Raw genomic sequence first — 25,276 nt, 5'->3', positions numbered from 1 at the left:
GAAATTTTTTTCAACCTTTCATTTCCCAGAGGAAAAATTATCTGGGGCAGTGATATAGTTTGGGTATGGGGAAGGAAATCATATTCATACTAGTGTGTTCCTAAATATGGTATAGATCAGTGTGTGAAAGCAACATTTCACTTTAAGACCTCTTAACTGAAGTCATCCTTAGGCCTTTCCCTCTACCTCATTCCCCTCAGTTGCTGTTATTCTATAATATTATATTCTGAATGGTTTGCTTAAAAATTTTAGACTGAAGGGAAAAAAAACCCAAGAGAACAGGTTAGATTTGAAAATGACCTACATCATTGTTCAGTTAGTGTTTCTATCCAGCTCAACTAGAAACGATGATTGGTTATGATCTGCGTAGTAATAAATGTTTTGATTTCAGAAATGCCAAGTCTTCTCTAGATTATCTTTTTCACTTATTGCCGTTTTTTCCTTAGAACAACTCTTATTTTTGCCTTTATTCACACTTTACTATTTTCTAAGAATCCTATTGGAGAGGGTTCAAGTTTTAAAACCAAACGTAAATTTACATCCTTACTTAGTGTCAGGAATCTCCTGTGAAATCCCATGGACAACCTCTTCCGGGTTTTGGAGGCAGAGGTTTAATTACTACCTATTGATTGGGTTTGCTTTTGCACTTCTTGGGACCTGGGCAGGCAGAGCTAGTAGTTCCTTCTAGCAGAGCAAGGTGGGTGCACAGGAGCCAGAATTGGGAGAGAGAGGCAGCCCATGTAACTGGTGCAGCTTCAGGGGTGGATGAAGGAAATGAAGAGTGTCACAGCAAGTCCAGAGTCCAGGGAGGTGCTCAGGCAGTGAGGCATGTGGTAGGCTATTGCAGAAGGGAGCTGGGGACAAAGAAAAGGGGGAGCATAGTGGCTAAAAACTGTAGGTTTACAATTATCCGAAGTCTAGATGGGCTGTGCCTACCAGGGAGCACTGAGGCTGGTCTTCCGTCTTTGAAGAACAGGACTGAAGAGGGAAGGGAAATTAGCAGGTTACTGGAATGAGGCCTGGGGAAAAAAAGCCCAGAAGAAACTCCATAATAAACAGTGGGAGAAAGCAGTAGGCTATTTAACCATACCTCCATACAGTCTACTGTTGGGTAGCAGTTGAAGTGAATGACATAGGTCTGGATGTTCTGAAATAGAAGACTATCCAAAATATTAAGTGGAAGTAAAAAGTGTAGTATACTATATAACATGTCTTTTTCTGGGGAGAAATGTACTATCTCAGTGAAAGGAACCTGGGGATGTGGTAAAGTACAGCTTTATTCAGATGAATGATACGGACATCTCAGGCATGCTTTGTGGAGACAGTATGTGGTTTGCCTTTTAAAAGTTTCCCTTTTTCTGTCTCCCTGAGAATGTCCACGATTATCAAGTAATAACTACCTAAAGCCGCCAAACGTCGCCAGTACTCCAGAAGAGAGGCAGCCTATCATGGAGGGCCAGGTGAGAGGGCTTAGGGGCTCAGACTTTAGATCCAGGCAGCCTGGGTTTAAATCCTGCTTCTACCCCTGACTACTTGTTTGACTTTGAGTAAGTCACTTAACTCCTCTGTGCCTGTTCTACCATCTGTAAGATAGGGACAATAGTACTTATTTTACACAGTAGTTATGAGGATTAAATGAGCCAGTATTCGTAATATGTATAGGACAGTGTCTGGCCCATAATAAGCACCAAACGAATGTCCATTAAATAGATAAAACACATTTTTTGGTCAGCTTCTCTTGACCAGTCAGGAACCAGTCTCTGACTTTTCCTTTCATTTCATGTAGATGTCTTTCTCTTAGGGTATTACATTTTTAAAAAAAATACTGTTTCAAGCATTATGGAAAAAATATAGTTAAAATTCTTGTGAGATCACTGGATTGGATTATTTTTTACCTTAATCCTTCTGAAATTAAGGGGAAAAAAAATCACACTAGTTACTTTAAACTGGCTATTTTATGCATTTGTCCTCTAATGGTATAGTAAGTAATATTGTTGCCTAATTTTTTTTTTTTTTTAAGATTTATTTATTTGACAGAGAGAGACACAGGGAGAGAGGGAACACAAGCAGGGGGAATGCGAGAGGGAGAAGCAAAGCAGGCTTTCCACTGAGCAGGGAGCTCAATACAGTGCTTGATCCCAGGACCCTGGGATCATGACCTAAGCCAAAGGCAAACACTTAATGACTGAGCCACCCAGGCGCCCCACATGATTTTTTATGTGCCATTAATCTAGTATCTAGTTTGGATGGCTGGTCTTTTTTCCCTCTTGGATAATGCTTTGACAGGAAAAGTAAACCACACAAAAACTGTTTCTGGGCTCCTGCCACACCCACACCAAGAGCTAGTCTGACAGAATATAATGCAGTTTGTACATTGTGAATGGCCAGGCCCAATAGGTACATGGAAAAGAAAAGTCACTAGATACCCTGTGACTTCAAATAATGAAGTAGAGTGATAGGCTTTTGTTTTAATAAGGCTTTGAGAAATTAAACGTCCTAGATCTTTGTAATGCCATTGGGTAAAGTTATGGAAACCATGACAAGATAAATAAATAATGGTGTTCTAGTTAGAATCCCTGCAAGATTTAGAAATTAGGCTTCCCCCGAGACAGCTATACTTAGCTGACATGTTTGTTTGCTGGTAAGTAGTGAAGCTGTGGTGAATAATGCTCCTTTTGTACTTGTACTCTTTTGGGTACAGATATACAATTTCATAGAATAATTTTAAATTAGCACTGTGGCAGAACTACGAGATGATATCACAATTTGGCTTATCGAATGGATTTAATAATTTTAAGTACGGTTAGTTTATATTTTCTAGCTCAATTCCAAGAAACTGAACACTTAAAAATTATTTCTTGGTGGACATGATACCAGTGGTTTGCTTATAGGGCGAAAATAATTCTTATCCTTCCCTGAGGATTTTCAGGAATGAAAATGAAAATAATTGCTGTAAAACACATTGCAAATCTGTTCAAGTATATTCTATTCAAAAAAACATACTGACTAGTATCCTTCATGTTGCCTAAGTATGTAAGAACCCGTTGCCTAAGTATATAAGAACCCATAGTTCAAAGATTTATAATTTTTAAACTTTTTGAATATATATTGTAATGTCCATCGAATTCATCATGGCAACAATTTTTACTTTGCTCCATGGCAGTTCTAGGTGCTCGTTATTAGTGAGTTGAGTCCTTTGTGATATGAATTGCAGTGTTTGTAGTTTTTAGCTTAAATCCTGTGCTGGATTTGTCATTGGAGATTTGTCATTTGTCTTAGAGTTGAAAAGGACTTTAGATTCCAAATTCTTCAATTTATTAATGAGAAAAATTAACTCATAGAGACATTAAGCTTTTGGCTCAAGAGAGAGCAAATTGGATCCCTAGATCTTTTCTGGAAAGAAGTGTTGTACTTAGCTAGTAGAGATTGAGAGGCAGAGGAAAGAACCCTAGTTGCAGTATGTTTATGTAATGGTTTTACACAACACTGACATAGAATCCAAAGCATGGTTTGTAGCTTCTTAATGTCGAGAAAGTACAACTTAGAATTTCACCAGTTTAATAGTAGAACAGAAAAAATGAGAATTTCAAGAACTATAAGCCTTCTTTTTACAACCTTAGTTTAGGAGCATTGCTGATTAGATATATTAAGCTAGCCATCTGGCAGCACAAATTAATTGCACTTATTGGGTTATTATATAAACATTGTGACTCCAGGTTATCATGTTACTTTCATTTTTTCTAATGGAGTTATTATACTATTATCAACTTATTACCGTGCAGTAACTCACATTATTTAAGCAACACTGCTTAAAGCCCGTGGTGAAGCACTGAGATTCATGCCCATCTGGAAAAAGCTGAATGCCAAGAAGGATGCTCTGCAACAGGGTCATTCCTACTGTTATAAAGCATGAAAAAGAATGTAATAACAAAGAGTCATGTTGTACGAATGCCTTTATGGGTGATAAAGTTTGAATTAGCATATGCAGAGCATTCTAAGACAATTAATGTCCACTGTGTTAGTTAATTGGTTGGGGTGAATTCTTTCTTCGTGTTTCATTTGCCTTATAATTAGCTGTAGCTCAGCAATTAAATCATGTCACCGGCCCACTGTGATACTGAAGGATGGTGATAGTGCGTGGGTGGGTGGCACAGCTCCATAGAGACTGTGCATATTAAATCAGAGTTGCTGGCTTCTTAAATGGCTCTCCTTCTTGGGCTTGGGAGCAGTTTTTTAACTTCTTGAATAATCTATGTGTTATCCATATACAGTTCATAAATGCACTGAAACAAGTAATTCCATACACAATTTTGAAGAGCAAGACTGTAGCATTGTAAACATCAAGAACTGTCCTCGTGTACCATCTTTCTGAAACTGGAATTCAGATACATATAAATGTATATAACTTTTCCTATTTATTTCTCCTAGAAAACTTCCTAAGAAAGGTTTTTTAGGAAATCTTTGCTGTTGCTATTGTTGTTGCTGCTGTTAATCTGTCAATATACCCTTAAATATCTTATTTAAACCAAAATATTCTTTTAAAAAAATTCCACAAAATTGCTGCTTTAAAAAATGTCTCATTCATTGAAGTAAAAAAATAGCATGTATTGGTTGTTTCTAAATCTATGTATACATTGATCGGTTCCCAGAATAATACATGTGCGTAGATTTCAGACTATAGAGAATGTAGAAAGTATAAAATGAAAGTTCCATGTAATCCCACCTCCAAAGACTACTATTATATGATTTCTAGTTTTATGTCATGCTTTGAAAATCTTTGCTTCCCACCCCCCGCCCTGATCAAAAAACAATAATGCATATAGTAGAAAGTTTCAAGACTACAGCGAAGGAAAAAAAAACACATTGTAGTTCTACCATTCAGAGGTGAGCACTATTGGAAAGTTTGCCTTGTAACCTCCATGTATTTTTCTGTGCTTAGGAACTGTACCTATACAGTGAGCAAATTTTTGAATAAAAGGTGTCAAACTATTAAGTTATATATTCTGCTTTTTAAAAAAGATTTTATTTATATATTAGAGAGAGAGAGAGCAGCTGAGAGGGGGAGGGCCAGAGAGAGAAGCTGACTCCCCACTGATCAAAGAGCCCTTCACAGCAGGATCCCAGAACCCTGGGATCATGATGTTAGCCAAAGTCAGACACTTAATTGACTGAGCCACCCACGTGCTGTCTCTCTATTTTTTATACTAAAAGGTGGTAATCATTTTTCATGTCATTTATGATGTGATTTTTAATGGCTATGTACTATTCTTTCATAATGGGTATATAGTGTTTAACCATTTTTCCTCTTGGATAGTTAGTTTTCTTTTTTTTTTTTGCTTTTAAAATAATATATTTATAAATATATTTTGCCAAATATCTTGAATTCCTAGATGCATAGTAATTAAAAAAACAATAACTGATATATGCTTAATTCAGTTGTACAAAACTTCAAAGATGGACAAGTGGATGAACAAGATTTCATCATTTTTAGGATGATGTTAACAACTAAATTTGAAAATGACAAGTTTAAATCTTTTAATTTATATAGATAATATTCTAGGTTTAAACATCCTGTGTTTAGGTATTCAAACTCTTTAGTTGAGTGTATAATCACCACATTTGCACAGGGGAAGCCTTGCAAGTTATATGTTTTAATATATTATTATTTATGTCCCTGAGTTTTATATCCATTGAATGTTTGGAGCTGTGTATATCATACCAGAACCTAAGTCCAAAGTGAAAAAGAGTCAAACACAGCATTTATGGGATTCTCAGTAAAAAGTATGACAAGCTTTCTTGGGTATGGTAACTTTAGGATGCTTTCGATTTCTTTCTGTTTTAGCAGACCTCACTCTAGTAGAAAATATATTAGTTATTTTGTTTCAAAATAAAAGCAAAAATAATTATAACTTGAAAACGTAAAAGGATACTACCTCAAGTGTTGATTAAGGCCATAATTATGTGATTAGACTAGAACCACAGTTTTGTAGATATAATTACTGTAATAGCTCTTGTACAAAAAGCTGATATGATTTGGTACCCAACACTGCCCTAGGAGCTTCTTGCCACTCTAATGAATCCCCACTAAAGCCAGGGTAATAACATGTGTGTGGCAGGTCTGAATACTTTCATTTTAAGACATCACACAGTGCTGCCTCTTTCTGTGTAAAATATCTGGCCCTGATTTAGTCTTGACCCACAGTGAGATAAATGAACAAGGTAGAGAATAAAATAGAATACAGAATAGGATGTATTGGGATGTGCAGACATCATCCTTCATTGCTAATAATAGCCTTAAGGGAGAGTCAGTTATTTAACATGAGGTTTGTGTGGTAATGAATGGCTCGGTAATCAGCTGCCATCCTCCCTTACCCCCAACTCAGGAGGAAGTCATTGCCAGGCCTGCATGCCCTAGACTGAGACTGTGGTTTGGGGCAGCCCCTTGCTCTCAGATCCCAGAGGACTTCCTGAGCCCAACCATCGGGCCAGGCTTTGGAGCAAGCACCAGACTGCCATTTCAGAAAAGGCAGTGAGCACTGGAAACTCTAAAAGCAGATCTGAAACTTAGACATTTCTCTTTGTTGTGTCTCCCTAAATGTAGGGTCAGTTATCCAGAAGAAAGGTATGTTCCAAAAGGGAAAGAGCACAGGCTTTGGGATCAGGTAGATCTGTGTTCAAATTAAGGTTCAGCCCTTAGTAGCTGTGTGTCCTTGGGGGAGTCCTTTAACCTCAGTAAGTCTTAGTTTCATCCATAGAAAATGAGGGTAATCTAATTTTGCAGGGCTGTGGTGGGAATAAATGATTAAAAATATACATTAAACACCCAGAATAGTGCCTAACACATAGTAGCCCTTGGTAGATGGTCAGTAACTATTAGCCCTTCTTTCCACAGTATTTGTCTGTTGAACTGGAACAAGTATTTAAAAGTATGGCCTGATAAGACTTTTTTTCCCCCATAACAATGATGTTGGACATTTACAGATAATGATCTAAATTATACTGAAGGTGACATTTTTGCAAATTACTTACTGTATTTGCTTACTGAGTGGTCATGTTAAGTATTTCTTTATGATTTAGTCTTTACATCTGTCAGCATTATTTTATCTTAGCAAATTATTCCCAAGAGAAACTTAGCCTTTCTGTGTTATCATTAGCAGAGCTGTGTGTGCTAGTTTTTCTTTTTTTTTTCTTCCCTTTTGGCAGTGCTGGGTTGGGGGTCATGGTAGCATTTTAAAAATATTTTTTCTATATATTTTTTAGAATGTTTTGGAAAAACAACCTTGAAAATCCACTTTTTTTTTTTTTTTTAAATGGGTTTGTTTCTTTTAAAATAGTAACATGGTAATTGACCTTTCAGTGGTAATACGGTTTGTAATACAACTAGTCAGGGGTGCCTTCTGAGTTTGTGCCATAGGATTTCTTGGCATGAGGTTGACTGACTCAGACTTAGGACTGTGGCCTCAATAACCTTGGGTTTTAACCAACTACTAATGCACCTGGAGGTAAACTGCCTGCTTTAATTAGACAGTTGTTAATTAAAAACATGTACCTTTCTTCCTTCCTTTTTCTCTCACTCTGTCATTCGTTCGTTCTTTCTTTTACATTACAGATGAATGGGTCATTCACAGTGAGGCATGACAATGTCTGAAAACTATTCAAGATAGGAAGAATAGATTCAAAAGGGAGAGAAAGGCCATTTTTAGGAATTGGCAGCATTTATATTAGGGATGACAAAAGGCTTCTGGAATTTAGATGCATCTTTTAATATCTTTTAAGAAAAACTGGCTTCCTGAGATTTGAAAATACCAGTGTTCAAGTTTCCATTTACTGTCACCTATAGACCTTACTTAGAGCTACGTGTGTTTGTGATTCGCCACTTAATAATCTGCTGCCAGCCCTGGACCTGGGAAGATCATTTTAGGTGTCCTCTGGAGTACTAACCACTCATTTGATGCACATGCAAAGCCAAATCTAGCTCCTGGAATTGAAAATAATAAAGCCAGGATTTGAACAACTGGGCAGTTGGAACACCTGAATACTTAAAATATTGGTCTGTCTAGTGGTTTCCCCTGTGACTTCTTACCTCTCTTGGTTAGGCATGTCACCCAGATAGAGACAGCCATAACACAGCTTCCAGAAGACCATATGTTTTAGGGCAGCTTTTCCCTCAGAAGAGAAGTAAATTAGTCATTGAACTTTTAGGGAACGTAGTGAAAATAAAAACCTAACTTAAAATCAGATTTGAATTTTACTACCCTATGGGTTATAGTTGCTTCTTTGGCCCAAACTATTGTCTTCCTTTGAGGCAAACTTTTCAGCTGTAAGTTAGCAGAGGGTTTCAAAACAAAGCAAGTAAACTAACAGAAAGCGAAAAAATCAGGGTCAATAGAGTCGAAAACAGATTTATTTTTGTTTTGTCATTTAATCTCAACTGAAAAATAGGAATATACATATATGTAACTGTCAGGTTCAAGCTTTATGTCCCTTAAAGTGCTTCACTCTATAATTATTCTTTTTTTTTTTTTTTTTTTAAAGATTTTATTTATCTATTTGACAGACTGAGATCCAAGTAGGCAGAGAGGCAGGCAGAGAGAGAGGAGGAAGCAGGCTCCCCACTGAGCAGAGAACCCGATGGGGGGCTCGATCCCAGGACCCCGAGATCATGACCTGAGCTGAAGGCAGAGGCATCAACCCACTGAGCCACCCAGGCGCCCCTCTATAATTATTCTTTAAGATCTACATAAAAAGAAGAATCTCAGAGAAAGTAAACACATTTCCTATGATTAATCCTACGTCTTTAAAAGTTTGGTGTAAGAGTGAGTCATTATTGGATTTCTCAGGGTGGATCTTGTTGCAGTGGAATAAAGGTTTAAATTTTATTCCTAATTCACTTAGTAGTTCCTATGGTGCTATTTATATTTTCTTTTAACTTCACTCCACTTAATGATAAATTCTCTTTTTCTCTTTCCTGCCAGACTTCCTGTGGAAGTAGCCTATGCTTGCTGCCATAATTCCTTACCACTTACTGTCTGGGATCACTTGCAATTTGACTTTGGCCCCACTTTGCCAACATTCTCCAGATTCTCACACTTTATGTCATACTGTTAAGAGCCACACAGTGTTGAATTTACCTCTGCAAATCTGATATGCCCGACCTCCCACCCTGGTGGTATTATAGGAGCTCCCCTCTGAGGGAACTCTCAGAGCTGTATGTTTCCCACACCTTTTCACCATTACTAGACGGGTATCTTATCACATCACTGTTCAGTGAGTATTTTCTCACTGAGGAAGTCTGATTTTCTCCACCTGGCATTTGAGCTAGCCTAATCTCCCACTGCTGCTTCTCATCCTACCATGGTACTCCAGCCCTTGCTTTTGTGTATGTGCCGCTGTCTGTGTAGCGTCTGTACCTTCCCTTCCCTTCTCTCCAATCTAATGATAAAAGATTTTCCTTCTTTTAAAGCCCAGAGGGAAGACATCCCGTTTATTAAGCTTTTCTGATTCTTTTGACTAGAAGAAATATTTTCTTCCTCTAGATTCTCTTCTGTAGCTCTCTTCTCTTGTGTTATTTGTGTGGACATCTTATTTTCCCTTCTCAAGGGGATCATCAGTCTCATTATATCATTTTATTTCCTAGCTCCACTCTCTGATTCAGCGTCTTGTACTTTTCTTTATAGTTAAGTACATTTTGGATAAATGAAAGGACAAGCTGGTGTTAATAAATGCAGAGCATTTGCCGAGTGATGTTTTAGAATATAGGTGCCTGTAGCTCCCTGGAGCCCACCCTGTGTTGGTTGCAGGGGGTTTGAGGCCAGTGAGAGGTTAATAGTTCATGAGAAACAGAAAGATTCATAAAGTGGTCTTCAACCCTAAATTGAAACTTATTTTTTAAATTTTTTAAAAAGATTTTATTTATTTGACAGACAGAGATCATACGAAGGCAGAGAGACGGGGGGAAGCAGGCTCCCTGCTGATCAGAGAGTCCGATGTGGGACTCAATCCCAGGACCCTGAGATCATGACCTGAGCCGAAGACAGAGGCTTAACCCACTGAGCCACCCAGGCACCCGAAACGTATTTTAAATGGCTAAAATTGCAAGACTTATATAAGCCACTTTCCTGTTCTTGGTCAGGATAGAGTTCATTATTAGCCTATTTGTAAATAAAAGTGAACAAATAATCTGAGATCTTGCCTCACTTGCCCTTGAGGGTTCCTGAAGTTTGTATGTAACCTGGCTTTGGACATTCCTTCAGGGCTTGACAGAAGCAAGAGACAAGAAGCCATGAAGAATGAACACTCTGATATAGTTTCCCAGATCACAGCTGAGAAAAGAAAGAAGGAATGTGCTTGCTCTACTCCTCAGTGGAACCAGATGCCCAGTAAAGCAGAAATAGTATACCTGTAAAGTTGCCAAGGCAACGTAAAGGGTAAAGAGAAGAGTAGACAGAATGATTTATGAGGATTTCTTGCCATTGGAATGGGTCTAAAATTATACTTCCATGTCTTCCTCACCAGGGTAAATTCCACAGGATTTATCAAGGGAATTGTAATGCATAAAATCTTGAGATGCTATCAGAGCCCAAGGAGACTGAGGTGAAGGGCAAGGAGCGGAGAAGCAAAAGCAACACATGAGAAAAAGGGCTTATGGTGTGTTTTTAATCCTCTCTTGAACTGATGCTGTGCCTAGATGTAAAACTGATTTTTTGGGAACATGCAGATGTTGGATATTTAATATGTGCCTAGAAAAAAGTAAGTCCATTTACTGGGGCAAAATGGAGATGCTTGATTTCATTATTAAAACATTACTCTGAGCTTCTATTTTAATATTAGTTGATTTACAAAGACAATTATGGATGAGCATGTGGAATGACATGTTGCCATGGCAACAGAGGTTGAAGTTGCATTTATTTATGAACAGTGGGAAAAGAAGCTCTGGGGTAGATAAAATTGGCGTATCTTAACACTCTTTCTGGGCATACTGCAGTTAGCCACAGTTATCAGATATCCACACTGATTTTCACTTCCATGAATTATACATGACTGCACCAATTTTATATTGCTGCATAACAGATTTCCACAAATATAGCAGCTTAAAACAACACATATTTATTATTTCACATTTTCTGTGGGGCAGGAATTATAGGCACAGCTTAGCTGGACATTTGCTCTGGGTCTTATAAAGCCATAATCAAGGTGTTGAGTAGGCTGTGATCTTACCTGAAAACTCAACTGAGGAAGAATCTGCTTCCAAGTTAACTCAGACTGTTGGCAGAAACCATTGTCAAACTGAAGGCCGCTGGCATCAGCCCCTAGAGGCTGCTTATGGTCCATTGCCACATAGTCCTCTCAACGTGGTCACTCTCTTCATTACACTACAAGGACAATCTCCAGCATGTCTGCTACTGAGACAATATCTTACATATCTGTTTGCTAGAAGCAAGTCACGTGTCCCACCCATATCCAGGGGGAGTGAGTTACATAAAGATGTAACACCAGGAGGTAGGGATCATTGTGGGTCGCTTTAGAGTTGATCCATCAAAGTGTCATTGTGAGAAAAGGGCAAGTTTTTTTTCATTTTAAAAGCTGTGCCATCTGGAAATCTGCTCAAAATTAGCATATGTATAAGATAAAACATTTTTCAGTTTTTTGTTCCTTGAGGAAGAGAAGTGAAGTTACAACTCTACTTTTTCGAATCTGATGGGAGGGAAAAGAGAGGTTAGCAGGGTTGGAAGAACAATGAAATGAAAGAAGAAAATATTCCCTATTCTCACATAGAAAAATGCAAGTGATGGATTAAACTATTCCTGTATGTTCCCAAACCCGCTTTGGAGGTCTGAGAAAACAGTTTGATAGAAAGTTCCTTCAAGACTAGCATGTGTCTTAATGTACTGTAGACATGGGACTCTGTGTACTTCCTGTAATTAAATCAGAAATGTTGCATTGCATGAAATGGACAATTTTCTAGTTCATCTTGATATTGCTGTCTCAGGGCTTGGAAGGTACTGTAGCCTTCATTATTTGTTCTTTGTATTTAAAATCTTAGTAAACCATCATGCTTAGGTTATAGTTTAGGCTTTAATACAGCTTATGCTGTAAGCTACATGGGGACTTGAAGAAAGCTAAGGAACGGGATTGCAGGTTTCCTGTGGACTGTGGCTGAATTGACTGTTCCCACAGCATCTAGTAAGGCAGAGATCAGAGATTTAGGATCACATGGCTGAGTAAGGGATTCAGTAATTTCTTTGCTTTCTAAAATGGCTGCTTTCAAACTCACCCTCTTCTTTATTACCACCTCTAGCAATTAGAATTCAGTTAAAAGGACCTTTAACTACCTGGTGCTTCCATTTAGGTGATTTAGTTCTTGGGCTGTGGTCTGTACCACAGTGGTTGGCACACAGAAGCTGGTGCTCAGTGAAGGCTGGTGTACTGCTGCTCCTGCTCCTGCTGATATTAACAGTCAGCCGAGTTTCTTCTGTTTTTTTTTTTTACAACTGGACCAGCATGAGGTGTAATATCACAAAAGGAAGAGTACCATAGGGCGCCTGGGTGGCTCAGTTGTTAAGCGTCTGCCTTTGGCTCCAGTCATGATCTCAGTGTCCTGGGATCGGGTCCCACATCAGGCACCATGCTCGGTGGGGAGTCTGCTTCTCCCTCTGCTCCTCCCCCCACTCATTTCTATCTCTCTCTAATAACTAAATAAAAAGGAAGAGTAACGTGAACATAAATAATGACAGCGATAATACACATTATTTGCTGAGGTTTGCTGTGTTAGGCACCTTATCTACACTAGTGCCTTTAGTCCTCACAGCAACCCTGCAACAAACTAGATTTTATTCTTATTTATTGGGCAGTGAAACAGCCTCCAAAGTATAGATTTGGGCCTGTGTTGAGATAAATGTTACCTTATTTACAAGAAAAGTAAGCAAACCAGAGTCCCCTATTCCTTAAGTACTTTTTCATTTAGGCTACAGTATACAGCTTCCCCTTGCATGTGGTTGTTAGTGAGAAGTGTTCCGTAGATGATCTTGGAGACTAAACAGCAGTGAATACCCTTAAGTTTTAGAAATACAGTTTGGACCCATTCTAATTTATCTCCTCTGAGAATAGCCATTCGCTATTTGTCAGTATTCCACGTATTTGTACCTCAGGCACTTTTGAAAGTAGCTTCACGTCTTTAGTACTGATTCCCCACCAGTGCCTCAACACCCACATGTAAGTCTGTGGCACCTGTGTTGCAATTCCCTTTCCTTCCGTGGGCTCGCACCTTCAGGCCCCTGAGCTGCAGTACTTGTGTGGAATGTTCTACAGCTCTACCTCTCACGGTCCCTTCGCCCCTGCAGCTGCAGGCCACATCTGTATAACTCATGATTCATCTTCCAAGTCTCAGACAGAATGCTATTTCGTGGCAGAAATTTTTCTTGATGTCCTAATCCCTTTGGGTTCTCTGTGCTTTTATAATTCCCTGATGTGTGCTCTTCGATACTTGCTTACCCATTTCCTTGCCTCTCTCACCCATTGGATTATGAGTCTTTCGGGGGTGGGGGACAGGCAGGACCAGTGCTTCCCAGCTTCCAGCTGGGGTCAGCCCCCAGGGAGCCTGTGCTGGAGTTTTGAGGGAATGCACATTTCCTCTGAGCCTCACAGCAGCCCTGAGAAGGTGTGAGGCTTTACTGGGCCCTACACATCACAGCTGATGTCACAAGTTACAGACCAAGGCTCCTAACCCTGTCTTTCTCTCCCAGAGGTAATGCTTTTACCTAAAATCTCTTCAGTTTTTTCTTTGCCCAGCCTAAATAAACTTAGTTTCTTCAACTTTTCTCCCTAGGGACTTTATTTCTAACATATTCAGTGGTTAATGATTGTTATTTTATAACGTTTTAAAGTTTTCCTCTTTCACATACCATATTTTAGAAAGGCATTAAAAGGAACACAGGACAATAATTTTTGGTGTTATAGAATTTACCACACTGCTAATTCCGTTCTTTCTAGCCAGTACCTCCAAGTCTTTGATGCTGCCTTTCCATTCAAGGGCTTCTCTGTGTGAGGTAGAATATGTCTGAGGAGACAAACACAGGATTATGTGTTCACCCTGTTCTGCAGAGGTCTTTTCCAGGAGTGTGGTTTGGGGATTGCTAGTGCTCTAAAGAACATGAAAGAAGGCTGTTATTGTGTTGAGAGACAGAAATGTGGCTGGCTTCTCACAGACACAGCCTCATAGGGCCATTCCACATGATTCCTGAGTAATCCCTGCTCATAGGAGTGATCCCTCACTTCCATAGCTGACCTGTTACCTCCTCTCTGCTGTGACCTAGAGAGGTTATTTAATTTTCTTTAAGAAAGGGTTGTTTGTTTGTTTGTTTTTTTGTTTTTTTAATGTTTAAGGCTTCCCTAGCCTAACAGCCTCAACAGATAAGGTCACAACCCACTAAGCTTTGGAGGTACAAAAAAACCCTTAGGGCCAGAACAGTATTTTCAAACTGGATGGCTACCCTTGACCAACTACGGCAGTGTTCTTGGAGCAGTGACTTGTTAGGAGTGCCCTGCTAGATCAGATGAAAAGTCTTCTGATGTATCAATCTTTGTATCTAGGTTAGTAGGACATTATTGAAATTTTATGAATCTGTTCCTCACAAAGCTAGATTAGCCTTTGTTTTTTAATTTATTTTGCTAACCCAGCAGGTATGGAGAAAATAGTCAAATATGTCTGTAGCAGGAAAAATCCAGTTTATGTTTCAAAGCATATACCCCACAGTTTTCTGTGGCAGTTGTTAGGTGCTTTATCAGGCCCTTATATGTTTTTACAAATAATTGCTAGTGGCCCCCATTGCTGATGAAACAAGGCAAGGTATTCCTTGTTTTTAAGGCATTCTGGTCTGCAGCGTGAAACCCTCCTAATTTAATGAGGGAATCTTCCATTGGATTCTCCCTTCTTTCTTGGTGCCTACCTGCTTTTCCCCTCTGGGGCTGCCCACACCAATGATAAGATCACAGGGAACTTATCTTTAAAGGTTAGAGGTAAAAATAAGTACAGCATTAAAAACATCCAATCTTTTAGTGTGATTTATTTAGAGTTCTTCTCCCTTTGAAATGAAAGGCTTTCCTTTTGCTATTTTGTTCTTTCTTCCTTGTCAGCAATATCTGCATGCATCATGTGATGCCATGAGCCTGAACGTTGGGGCAGGCCTGCTGGCGTTCAGGTCTTTGCCTGCCTCCAGCTGTGAAATACATGAATAATAATGTTGACCTCATGGAGCTGAAGTGAGAATTAAACTCTCTAATAGTGAAAGTGCTTTGTTATTAACTTTAAGTACATAGATAGATGGAAATAGCAAGTATTAAGTGTTGATGATTTATGCCCAGAATTGCCAAAAGCCACATCTTAGTGATTTCAGCCAGGATATTCAGAAAGGCTGTAAGGTTAATAGATTATTAAAGGCACCCCTCCCAATCTCTGAAGTGTTTCTGTTTGTGCTACTCTCATTCTATATGTGTGTCTCTCTTTCTTTTAATGACTTCCATGATCTCTCAACTCTAGTAGCTTTCTACAACTGGATATAACAGAGAAGTATCTTTTAATTTTTAATTACCGCTGCTATATAATCTTAAGTAAGTGAAGCCAAATGGGAACACTGTATAGTATTATCTCTCTAGATAACTCACATAATTTTCTTTTTCATTGATCAATTAATTCTTGAGTTAATGATTTTTAGGAGCTGTTTCCACTCTATTGGTCTGTGCTTCTGTTGCTGGGGAGTTACAGCAGGCTCCTAAGTCACTTTTCTAATTGAGGCACATCTTTCCTTCTTTCTTTAAGAAGTGGATTTCGTAGAATTTTATACTCACTTTGTCCCAAGAAACCTACTGAAAAGTATATGATACAGAAATGAGAGTTCATAACTATAAAATAAATCAAACACTCTGTTTTGGTGACTTTTAAAAAAATAATGGGGAGTGTGGGGTTATTTATAGTGTGAGGATGGGAATTTTGAGAATTTTAGGCACTTCAGAATCACACTGGCAGTTACAAGCTCTAGGTTTGTGTGTTTCATTTTTTCCTTTAAAAAATATCTTCATTTTTCCACTAACTTGCTTGGGAAATGACAAATCAGCACATCTTTGGGATTTTAATGGCCAAGCAAACCCAACCTTAACTCAGCTGTCCCTCTGCAGTTCTAGACTGACTGTGCCTTCTGTGCCTTTCTCTGTGTCCCGAGAAGAGTCCTCATAGTCAAATTGTGACTATCCACTGAGCACATTATGTTAGTTCAGACTCTTGAGATTACAAGTGATAGCCCACAAGTCAAACAAACTCAGTTCAGAGTGGGTGCAAGGGAGGGCGGGCCAGTAGCCAGGAGGGATGGAATCCATGCGCCCTTCCACATCAGCATCTCTGCGAAGTGTCCATGGCTCAAGCTGCTTCCCTCCTCAGCCTCTACAACTGTTAGGAAAGGCCGTGATCTTTTCTCAGCATCTTGAAGCAGCCCTCTTATTCTGCTAACCTTACTCTTCTGTCTGTCCCTCCTCTTCCCTGTGCTGGTTTAGTTAATTCCTACTTATTCTCCTGGACATCTTTTCTAGCCTTCGGCCTGAGGTGTATCCCGTGTGTGTGTGTGTGTGTGTGTGTGTGTGTGTGTGTTTTGTTTTAAATTCAATTAGCCAACCTATAGTATATCAGTAGTTTCAGATGTAGTGTTCAACACCTTTTATGTGTTTTTATAACATCCTTTGCTCAGGACTTGTCTATTCACTTATCAAACTTTATGGTAATTGCTTGTTTACTTGTTCATTTCCCAGCTAGACTGTGGTCTTCTAGATGGTGGGAACTGTGTCTGATTCATGCTTCACTCATTGTCCATGGTCTCTTTCATAAACAGAGAGATGTATTTGTTGAATGAGTGAACATGGGATCTATGGTCCTTCTGGTGACTTGGCTTTCTGGGCTGAGCTCAGGACAAATGGCAAAGCATTTTCCCCTAATGATACCAAAGCCCCACTTCTAACATCCTTCATTCTAAAACCAGACCAATGTGATACCTTTCCTCAAACAGACTCAGTAAAGAAATGTGAATATGCATGCAGATAGCTCTTTAGGTCACTTGTTGTTTTGGTAATGATCAAAATTTCATGTAATATTTAGGTACAAATGATAATGACTTAAAATATACTTATAAAATCTGGAAGTGAACTTTACTTAATGGATAGCCAGATCAACTGTATAGTTGATATGAACAGAGTGACAGAAGTTGGTCAGAAAGATTCTTGACTGAACATTCGTTTTTAGTGGTTTATTTTTTACCTTTTTTTCATTGATTCCATTTGTTTTGATGAGCAGTCTAACAGTCTTTTAAGTAACGTGAAAAAACTTTTAGTAATGCATGCTAACTTTGTCAGTTTGTCCTTTCTTCTTAGAGGTAATGATGGTATTAAAATCTTTAATAACTGCCAAAAATATACCCTTAAACAACATGGGATTGAACCTCCTGTGTCCACTTACACGTAGATTTTTTCCCAATAAATACTGTATAGCACTGGAAATATATTTTCTTTTCCTTATGGTATTCTTGACATTTTCTTTTCTCTTGCTTATTTTATTGTAATAATACAGTATATAATGCAAATAACATGCAAAGTACGTGTTAATTGACTTTATATTACTGGTAGGTCTTTGGGTGATAGTAGACTGTTTAGTGAAGTTTTGGGTGATGTCAAAAGTTATGGGCAGATTTTTTACTGTGTGGAGGTTTGGTGCCTCGAATACCCACACATTCAAGGATCAGCTGTACTTACTTTCTATTTGTTCTAAAGTTGAAGTATTCCTTGTTGGGTCATCAAGAACTCTAATGTGTGGGTCTCACAAAATATATAAGATCTTCTCTTTTTGACTGACAGTTTAGTAACTGGCTTTGATTAGAATCCTCATGAAACCATGAAGACCATTCACAGCAATAGTTTCGGGAGGCAGAAACTAAAAAGCTGCTTTTTTCTCTTTTATGTGGCTATTTTCTTTCAGGATATAGCCCTTGACACCTAGCATTCTGAGCCTTTGTGATGCTGAGCCATTTTAATGGGATTTTGTTAGGGTTCTAAGAATTTTTGTCATCTGAAACAAATGATTTCACCAGACAGAAAAATGGAACACTCTGTTTTATTGACATACTTATACGTTCCTTATTCTTCTCCTTCTCTCTTTTTTTCAGTGAGCATGTTTTTGAACACATTAACACCGAAGTTCTACGTGGCCCTGACAGGCACTTCCTCACTAATATCAGGGCTCATTTTGGTAAGTGGTAGAATCCTTCCTATCTGAAAGCATGCTGATTACTAACATGTTAGTATATGTACAGGAAATAATTCTGGAAGAATATATACCAGTAGCTTATGGTGATTCATCTTGCATGTGTGTATATGTTGGGTGGTTGGACAATAGAGGCCTTCCATTGCCCAGGTTGCATATATCTAAAATATTTTTTAAAAATTTAGATAGTCTTATATTACTTTTGTTGAAGGGGAAAAACAAAATATAAAGAAAATGGAAAATAAAGGAAGACAATTCTGTGTCAAATTCTAGTGTCTGAGATACTGTAAAATACATGTGAACCAGTTCAGCTAAAAATGTTTTTCATCATTCTTTTTAAAATGGATTATTGACCATAATCAAGATCAGTAGAAATACAGCCCAGTTTCTTTATTTTTATTTATTTATTTATTTATTAGATTTTATTTATATTCAAGTTAGTTAACAAACAGTGTATTGCTAGTTTCAGGGGTAGAATTTAGTGATTCAGCAGTTGCACATAACACCCAGTGCTCATTAAATCAAGTGCCCTCCTTAATACTCATCACCCAATTACCCCTTCCTCTCCCCTCCCTTCCAGCAACCCTTAGTTTGTTCTGTATAGTTAAGAGTCTCTTATGGTTTGCCTCTTTCTCTGTTTTTATCTTATTTTTCCTTCCCTTCCCCTGTGTTCATCAGTTTTGTTTCTTAAATTCCACATGAGTGAAATCATGGGGTATTCGTCTTTCTCTGACTGACTTACTTTGCTTAGCATAATACATTGTAGTTCCATCTGCGCCATAGAAAATAGTAAGTTTTGATGGGTGAGTAATATTCTGTTGTAGATACATACCATATCTTCTTTATCCATTTGTCCACTGATAGACATCTGGTCTCTTTCCATAGTTTGGCTATTGTGGATAGTGCTGCTATAAACACTGGGGTGCATGCTGTTTTGCCTGAGTTTTCATGTCTAAGAGACCACCAAGGAGCCAAAACTGATGCAATCACACGAGGGTTTATTTGACAAGCTTAAGCTTGGGCCCAAGTATACCCGACACAGAGGAGTAGGGACTTGGACTCCAAGCTTAGTTAAGGCAGGGGTATTTATGGGTTCCTGTTATTAAAGCAGGATGGGGGTTGCTGGAACCACAGCACGGTGGGGCTTCCTGTTACTAAAGCAGGGTGGGGGGGTCTCTGGAACTAAAGCAGGGTGGGGATTCCTGTTACTAAAGCAGGGTGGGGGTCCTTAGAACTAAAGTAAAGTAGGGGAAAGTTCAGCCATTGGGCACAGGGGTCTGAGATGGATGCCGGAGCTAAGATGGCTGTACTTATGCTAAGGCTAAACCTGAGGTAGGATGGCCTTAATTTTTCTTGGCCTCCACACACACACCCCTTCGAATATGTATATTTGTATCTTTGGGTAAGTACCTAGTAGTGCAATTGTTGGGTCGTCGGTTGTTTTTTTTTTAACTTTTTGAGGAACCTCCATACTTTTCTCCAGCATAGCTGCACCAGTTTGCATTCCCACCAACAGTATAAGAGGGTTCCCCTTTTATTGCATCCTTGCCAACATTTATTGTTTACTGAGTTGTTGATTTTACCCATTCTGATTGGTTTGCGGTGGTATCTCATTGTGGTTAGCCCAGTTTCTTTAAATGTATTGAGGTGGACCTGGCCATTATAAGCTTTTCTTCCCTTTATCTTCTTTTCCTCCAAAATTTACATTTCCCTATTTCTTTGGCAGAGAGAGAGCACAAGCAGAGGGAATGGCAGAGGGAGAGGGAGAAGCAGGCTCCCGACTGAGCAGGGAGCTTGACGTGGGGCTCAATCCCAGGACCCTGATCATGACCTGAGCTGAAGGCAGACGCTTAACCAACTGAGCCACCCAGGCACCCCCATTTACCTATTCCTTTCTTTCAAAAATTCCAACTAGGCAAAAGCAACAATAATCATCTCTATGGCTCCATTAGTTTATGCTCTAAATAATTTTAAGTGTGATAAAGTATAACACCCGAAGTAGGTGTTTGTTTTTTTGTTTTTAATTTAAGTGACCTTACATGGGTACCATCTAATTTACTGTAATCACACTAGTATAATTAAATGACCTTTAAGGAGAAAGTTTTAATTTTTTTTTTTTTTTGCCTACACATAATGCTGTGATTACTAATTACTAATTTTTATAGACATAAGAATAAAAAAGATACGACAGAGTTGATGTTAAGAGAAGAGCACTAGAAAAACACAAGTTTTAGGGGAGAAGGGCATATAAATGGAACAAATACATATACGAACCTAGAGCAGTGGAGGGTTTCAGAGGCTTGAGCTCGTAGGGTAGAGCAATGTATGTAGGGCAGAAACCTGTAAGCAGCTTAAAGGAATGGTGGTAGTTTGGGAACATTTCTTTTTGTGGTCAAAGCATATTCAGGTTAATCTTGCTCTGCTGTATTACCTGGGTTGCGTACCCAAGGGAGTAAATGTTTGAAGTTGATATTACTGGGACAGAAATGTGAAGAACATGAGTAAAAACCACTCCAAGATGTTTTATAAATGGAAATCTGCGTAGAAAGCCCAATACTGCACAGAGACCAAGCCAAGGTGAAGGGAAGCATATTAAAACTTCTCCTTGATATCGGTTGAAATAAGGTATGTATAGTAATTTGTACCTTATTGCCTCTTATATGCAGATCTGCATACCCTTCATTGTCTGTAAGTGTTCTCTGTTCTGTGGGGACATGTGAAAAATAGGGATACTAGAGAGAGTTGTTCACAAAGCTCTAAGGTGATTTGCTTAAGCACATGTTAGTTTGTGGCAAAGTCAGGCCTAGAACCCATGTCCTCAGGTTCCCACCTTGATATTCCTTGATGGACTGAAAATCTTCGAACTTAGAAAATGCTTTCAAATGCTTGATAAATGATTAATGAGGATGTGCTGAAAACATGGCAGCGTTTTTGCATGTATATTTTTGGGGGGAGAGGAGAAGGTATTTCAAGTCCTTACCTAATAATTATTTACATTTAAAATAACATTTTAATATTTTCTTTCTAAAATAGCTTTGAAATATTTTTTGATTAAACAAACCAAAGAAAGTGAATTTTTAGGTGTAATCTGAATAACAATTACATGCTAAAAATTAGTAATTCACTCTGATGCAGAAAATAGCTTTTTGTTTGTGTATTCCTCCCTCAAGGGTGTTTACTTAAGAATGGTTTACCCACTTAGATGGTGCTTACTGTGTGCCAGGCACTGATCTAAGCACTTTACATGCTAATTCATTTACTACAACAGTAGGAGGAGGTAATTGCCAGCCTTGTTACCATTTTACTAATGGATAGGCTGAGTAGGTAGCATAGGCAAGTGAGTAACAGGCCTTAGGTCACATCTCTGGCAAATAGTGAAAAGCAGTTCATCCCAGGCAGGCTGTCACACATTTCATCATCTTCTGGTTAAGTTCTCAGCTGTTTTCCTAGCTTGCGGGACAAATGGCGGGTCTGGATTCGCTAGGCTATAAATTGAGTGTCAGGGTGTGGGTAATTTCCTTCTTCTCTGGTAAGCTAGACCCAGCAATCCTTTTACCTTCCAACTCAGGGAGGTGAAATCCCACCTGCTTACTTTTCTTGTTCTCCAAATGAAGGGATTTCAGCAGAGCAAGACTCCCTCCACCAGACCACCTCTCCTGTGTGTGTGTCAGGGGGTGGGCGGGGGGCAGCTGCTGAAACCAGACAGGCAGTGCGGAGCGTCTCAGGTGGCATCTGTCCTGCAGCCTTCTCAGGAGGCACTGGCTGTGCTTGATGTGAAACTCTGAGCTTCAGAAAACCCATGATGTTTGAAGATTTTGGAAGGCCTTGCTCAAAAATGCTCGGTCCCTACTGAGGGCAAAATCGCTACGATGCAGGAATAGTTCTTGATAGCTTTAGCCTCCCGCTTGAGAGATTATGGGCATCGGTGTTGTCCTGCCTTTAAGGATTTAGCTTTGGTAGCCCTTGAAATGTACCCAGGGTCGAGGTTTCTATTCAGCCACTGTTCTTTTCTGCCAAGTGCATTCATGGAGAGGCAGCACTGAGGTAAAGGATCAGCTCCTTAGTGGTTTGTTTGCTGGCACAGAGAGACAATTACCTAACTGCTCTCCCCTGAGCGATGGACAGAGAGCCGAGCAATGAACACTGAAAGTACAGGGATGCCTCTGGGGAAATGGTTGTTTGGGGACCTCAGGATTCCTATGCTGGAGACAGAAATTGTCATGCAGTGTGTTGTCTTAGGAGAAGAGGGGCAAATAAAAACACCCTGAAAAAGTCATCTAACTGAACAAATATACATAAAAGTAAAATGTATTTGGCAAATGCTACTGTCTTTTACACTAATGTGATTAAAAACAGATGAGTACTAATCGATGTGTATTTTATTACACATCACTGCTTCTTCTTAATTTTGCAGGTTGAAAGCCAGCAAAGAGTTTGGTTACACCACCTACCTTTCACTCTTCCCTTTTGGTCTCGTGCCCACATACTCATCTGGCCAGCTCTCTCCCTTGCTTAACTCCAAGAGGCCCCTCTGCCCTCTTGGCCTCTTGGCACAAGGTTTCCCATCTCAGTCCAGTTCCAGCCACAGGAACTGCACCTGTCCTCACAGTCCAAACCAACCAATTTAGTCTTTTAGTTGCTTTAGCAAGGACATGTCCAGTTTGTTTAAAGTAGCCTCTCAGAATAATGTTCATTTCAGTGGAGAAGATTTCTGGGTTTTCTTTTTATTTTTGAGAGTGGGAATGTGGTTATGTGGAGAAAATGCTCCCTTTCATTTTTTCGAAATGTTGGTAGAACGGGGAAAATGCTGTATCTTATATGGACATTAATGCATAGATTCCCCATTAACATGGATGTAGACATGCTTCTACACCTACACATTTTACATTCTACACCTACACTATTTTACACATATATTGAATATATATAAAAAGAGGCATCTAAGGTATAATTTTAAAAAGTGAGAATTAAGAACTAAAGAGGGAGGAAATTAGAATAGTAATAGTAGAAGACTTAGCTCATAGATTACATGTAAAAAATTATGTTTTTGGCAAAGTGTAGAAGAGATGAAATTAGGAATAAGTTGTATCAAAAGGTCCATTTATTGAGGCCCTACTCTATGCCAGATATTAAGCACTTAGCATATATTACTTCATTTAATTCTCTTTAAAAATTCTAAGTGGTAGATAAAGCAGTGGCTTTATGCTGCTGAGTATAAACAGACACAAGTGTTAAATAATTTGATCAAAGTTATATAGTAGAGAAGTGGTAAAATTGAATATGGATCTCTTTGATCATGTCCTCCATCTCTTCCTGTTCAAAAGTAAGGAAGTTGGACTGGAAGATTGTTAGGGATCCTTTCAACTTTTCCGTATCCCTCTAAAGAACTTGACTTGCACTTGAGATAGCACTTTAATTGACAGATGTGTGGATCACCCTAATGATGGTGATTCTGGAAGTACCAGTCAAAAAAGACTTAGGGAAACTTGATTGGAAGGGCTCTTAGGGTGTGGGAAGCTCCATATAAATGTCAGAATGTGTTGATTTATGAAACAAGTTATCTCTTGTCTATACAATAAAGAAGGAGAGATGCTGTGGGGATCACATGGTAGGGGAGCCTGCAGATGATTAGAGGAAACTGAGGCTCATTCAGCTTTATCAGATTAGGTTCTTGGGGTCACCATAAAAATTAGTGATTTTCCACAGGAGACCAAGCAAAGTGCCAGGCCAGAGAGCAGACCTGTGTCTGTCAGGCTCTGACTGTAGACGGGAGTATTTGAGTGGATCAGATTAATGATTAGACATTAATGATTAATGATTAGACATGCAGAAGCGAAGAAGGTGAGTGTGAGCATAGCAGATAAAGGGACAAAACTGCGCTTTGGCTTTATCAGTTTAGATTTGAGCACAATTTGAGATGTTTGAAAATCATGTCCTTGCAGTGCTGGGGAAAAGAACCCTCGGAAGCCATCCAGTTTAAACCAGTACAGACTTAAAGATTAGGCATCCGGAAAGCTTATGACTTGTTCAGGTTACCCTGAGTAGGTAAGGGTGGAGTGAGGACTGGAAGTTAAATTTCTGCTGCCTTGGCATAGTATCATTCTGCCTCTCATAATGGTGTTGATCAAGAAAGTGGGTAGCAGTAGTATCTAACAGTTGACGTTTTTATTTTAATAGATCCATAGAAATGGGTCAGGGAGGTAAGAAAGGGGGTAGAAGGAAAAAAGGAAAAAGAAAAGAAAAAGAGAAAAGAGAGAGAAGGATGGGCACTACACCCTTCCCTGGAGGAGACATTTTTTCTTTATCCAATTGACCATGGATACTTACCCCAATTTATAATTATGTTTTATTTGTGTCATCATTTATGGCCTTTGTCCTCTGTGTAGTGAAGCTTCACAGAAACTGGGACCATATCTGTTTTTTATATACATTAGTATAATGCCTGGGTAGACTCTCATAAAATATTTGTTGAAAGCACAGAGATCCAGTGAGTGAATGAATGAACTGATTGTGTCAGAATGATCTGGGGAGCTTGTTTAAAGCGATGGATCCAACCACCACTCCAGACCAACTGACTCTGAATCTGCATCTCCAGGAGAGGGACCACGAGGATAGCGGCCTCATGGCATGAACTGGCAGGGCCCGAGGCCCATGGTGCAGGATGGCTTCTCCCCATGTCAGTACGATTCCTGATCTACCCCTGGGAGGGCGACCCTCCTCTCCAGGCCATATTCATTAACGCTACAGTGGTAAATCTCATCCTCTGAACATACAGACATGGAGGTGGAGATGGATCATTGACTATTGACTTTGAAGAAAACCTCACTTTTCTGTCTTCTCTCTTTTCTTAAAACTTGGGTGATAGGTGACCAGGAAAACGGGTGAAGGGCATGAATACCAGTTCTTCACTTAGCCCCCCTCCATTGTTTAGGGGCACACGACTGAGGAGGGACTGACTAAGACCAAGGAAGTGGGAAGCTA

The 25,276-nt window shown here is 39.2% G+C and overlaps 1 protein-coding gene across 10 annotated transcripts in view; it reads left to right on the top strand.

Moving 5' to 3' along the window:
* Positions 1 to 25,276, top strand: part of ST7 (suppression of tumorigenicity 7) — a 239,285-nt gene that overhangs the window by 101,741 nt on the left and 112,268 nt on the right. For all 10 annotated transcript variants that reach the window (XR_004276730.1, XM_032304290.1, XM_032304292.1 and 7 more), the window contains exon 2: positions 18,198 to 18,280. Coding sequence is in view for 9 of the 10 variants with exons in the window: in XM_032304290.1 (XP_032160181.1) it covers positions 18,198 to 18,280 (83 nt within the window). In the remaining variant the exon portion in view is untranslated. The remainder of the gene's footprint in view (positions 1 to 18,197; positions 18,281 to 25,276) is intronic.

The sequence above is a fragment of the Mustela erminea genome, chromosome 11, assembly GCF_009829155.1.
Source record: "Mustela erminea isolate mMusErm1 chromosome 11, mMusErm1.Pri, whole genome shotgun sequence".
Taxonomy (NCBI): domain Eukaryota; kingdom Metazoa; phylum Chordata; class Mammalia; order Carnivora; family Mustelidae; genus Mustela; species Mustela erminea.
Note: the sequence above shows the minus strand (reverse complement) of the source record. Positions and strands in the feature narration are given on the sequence as shown.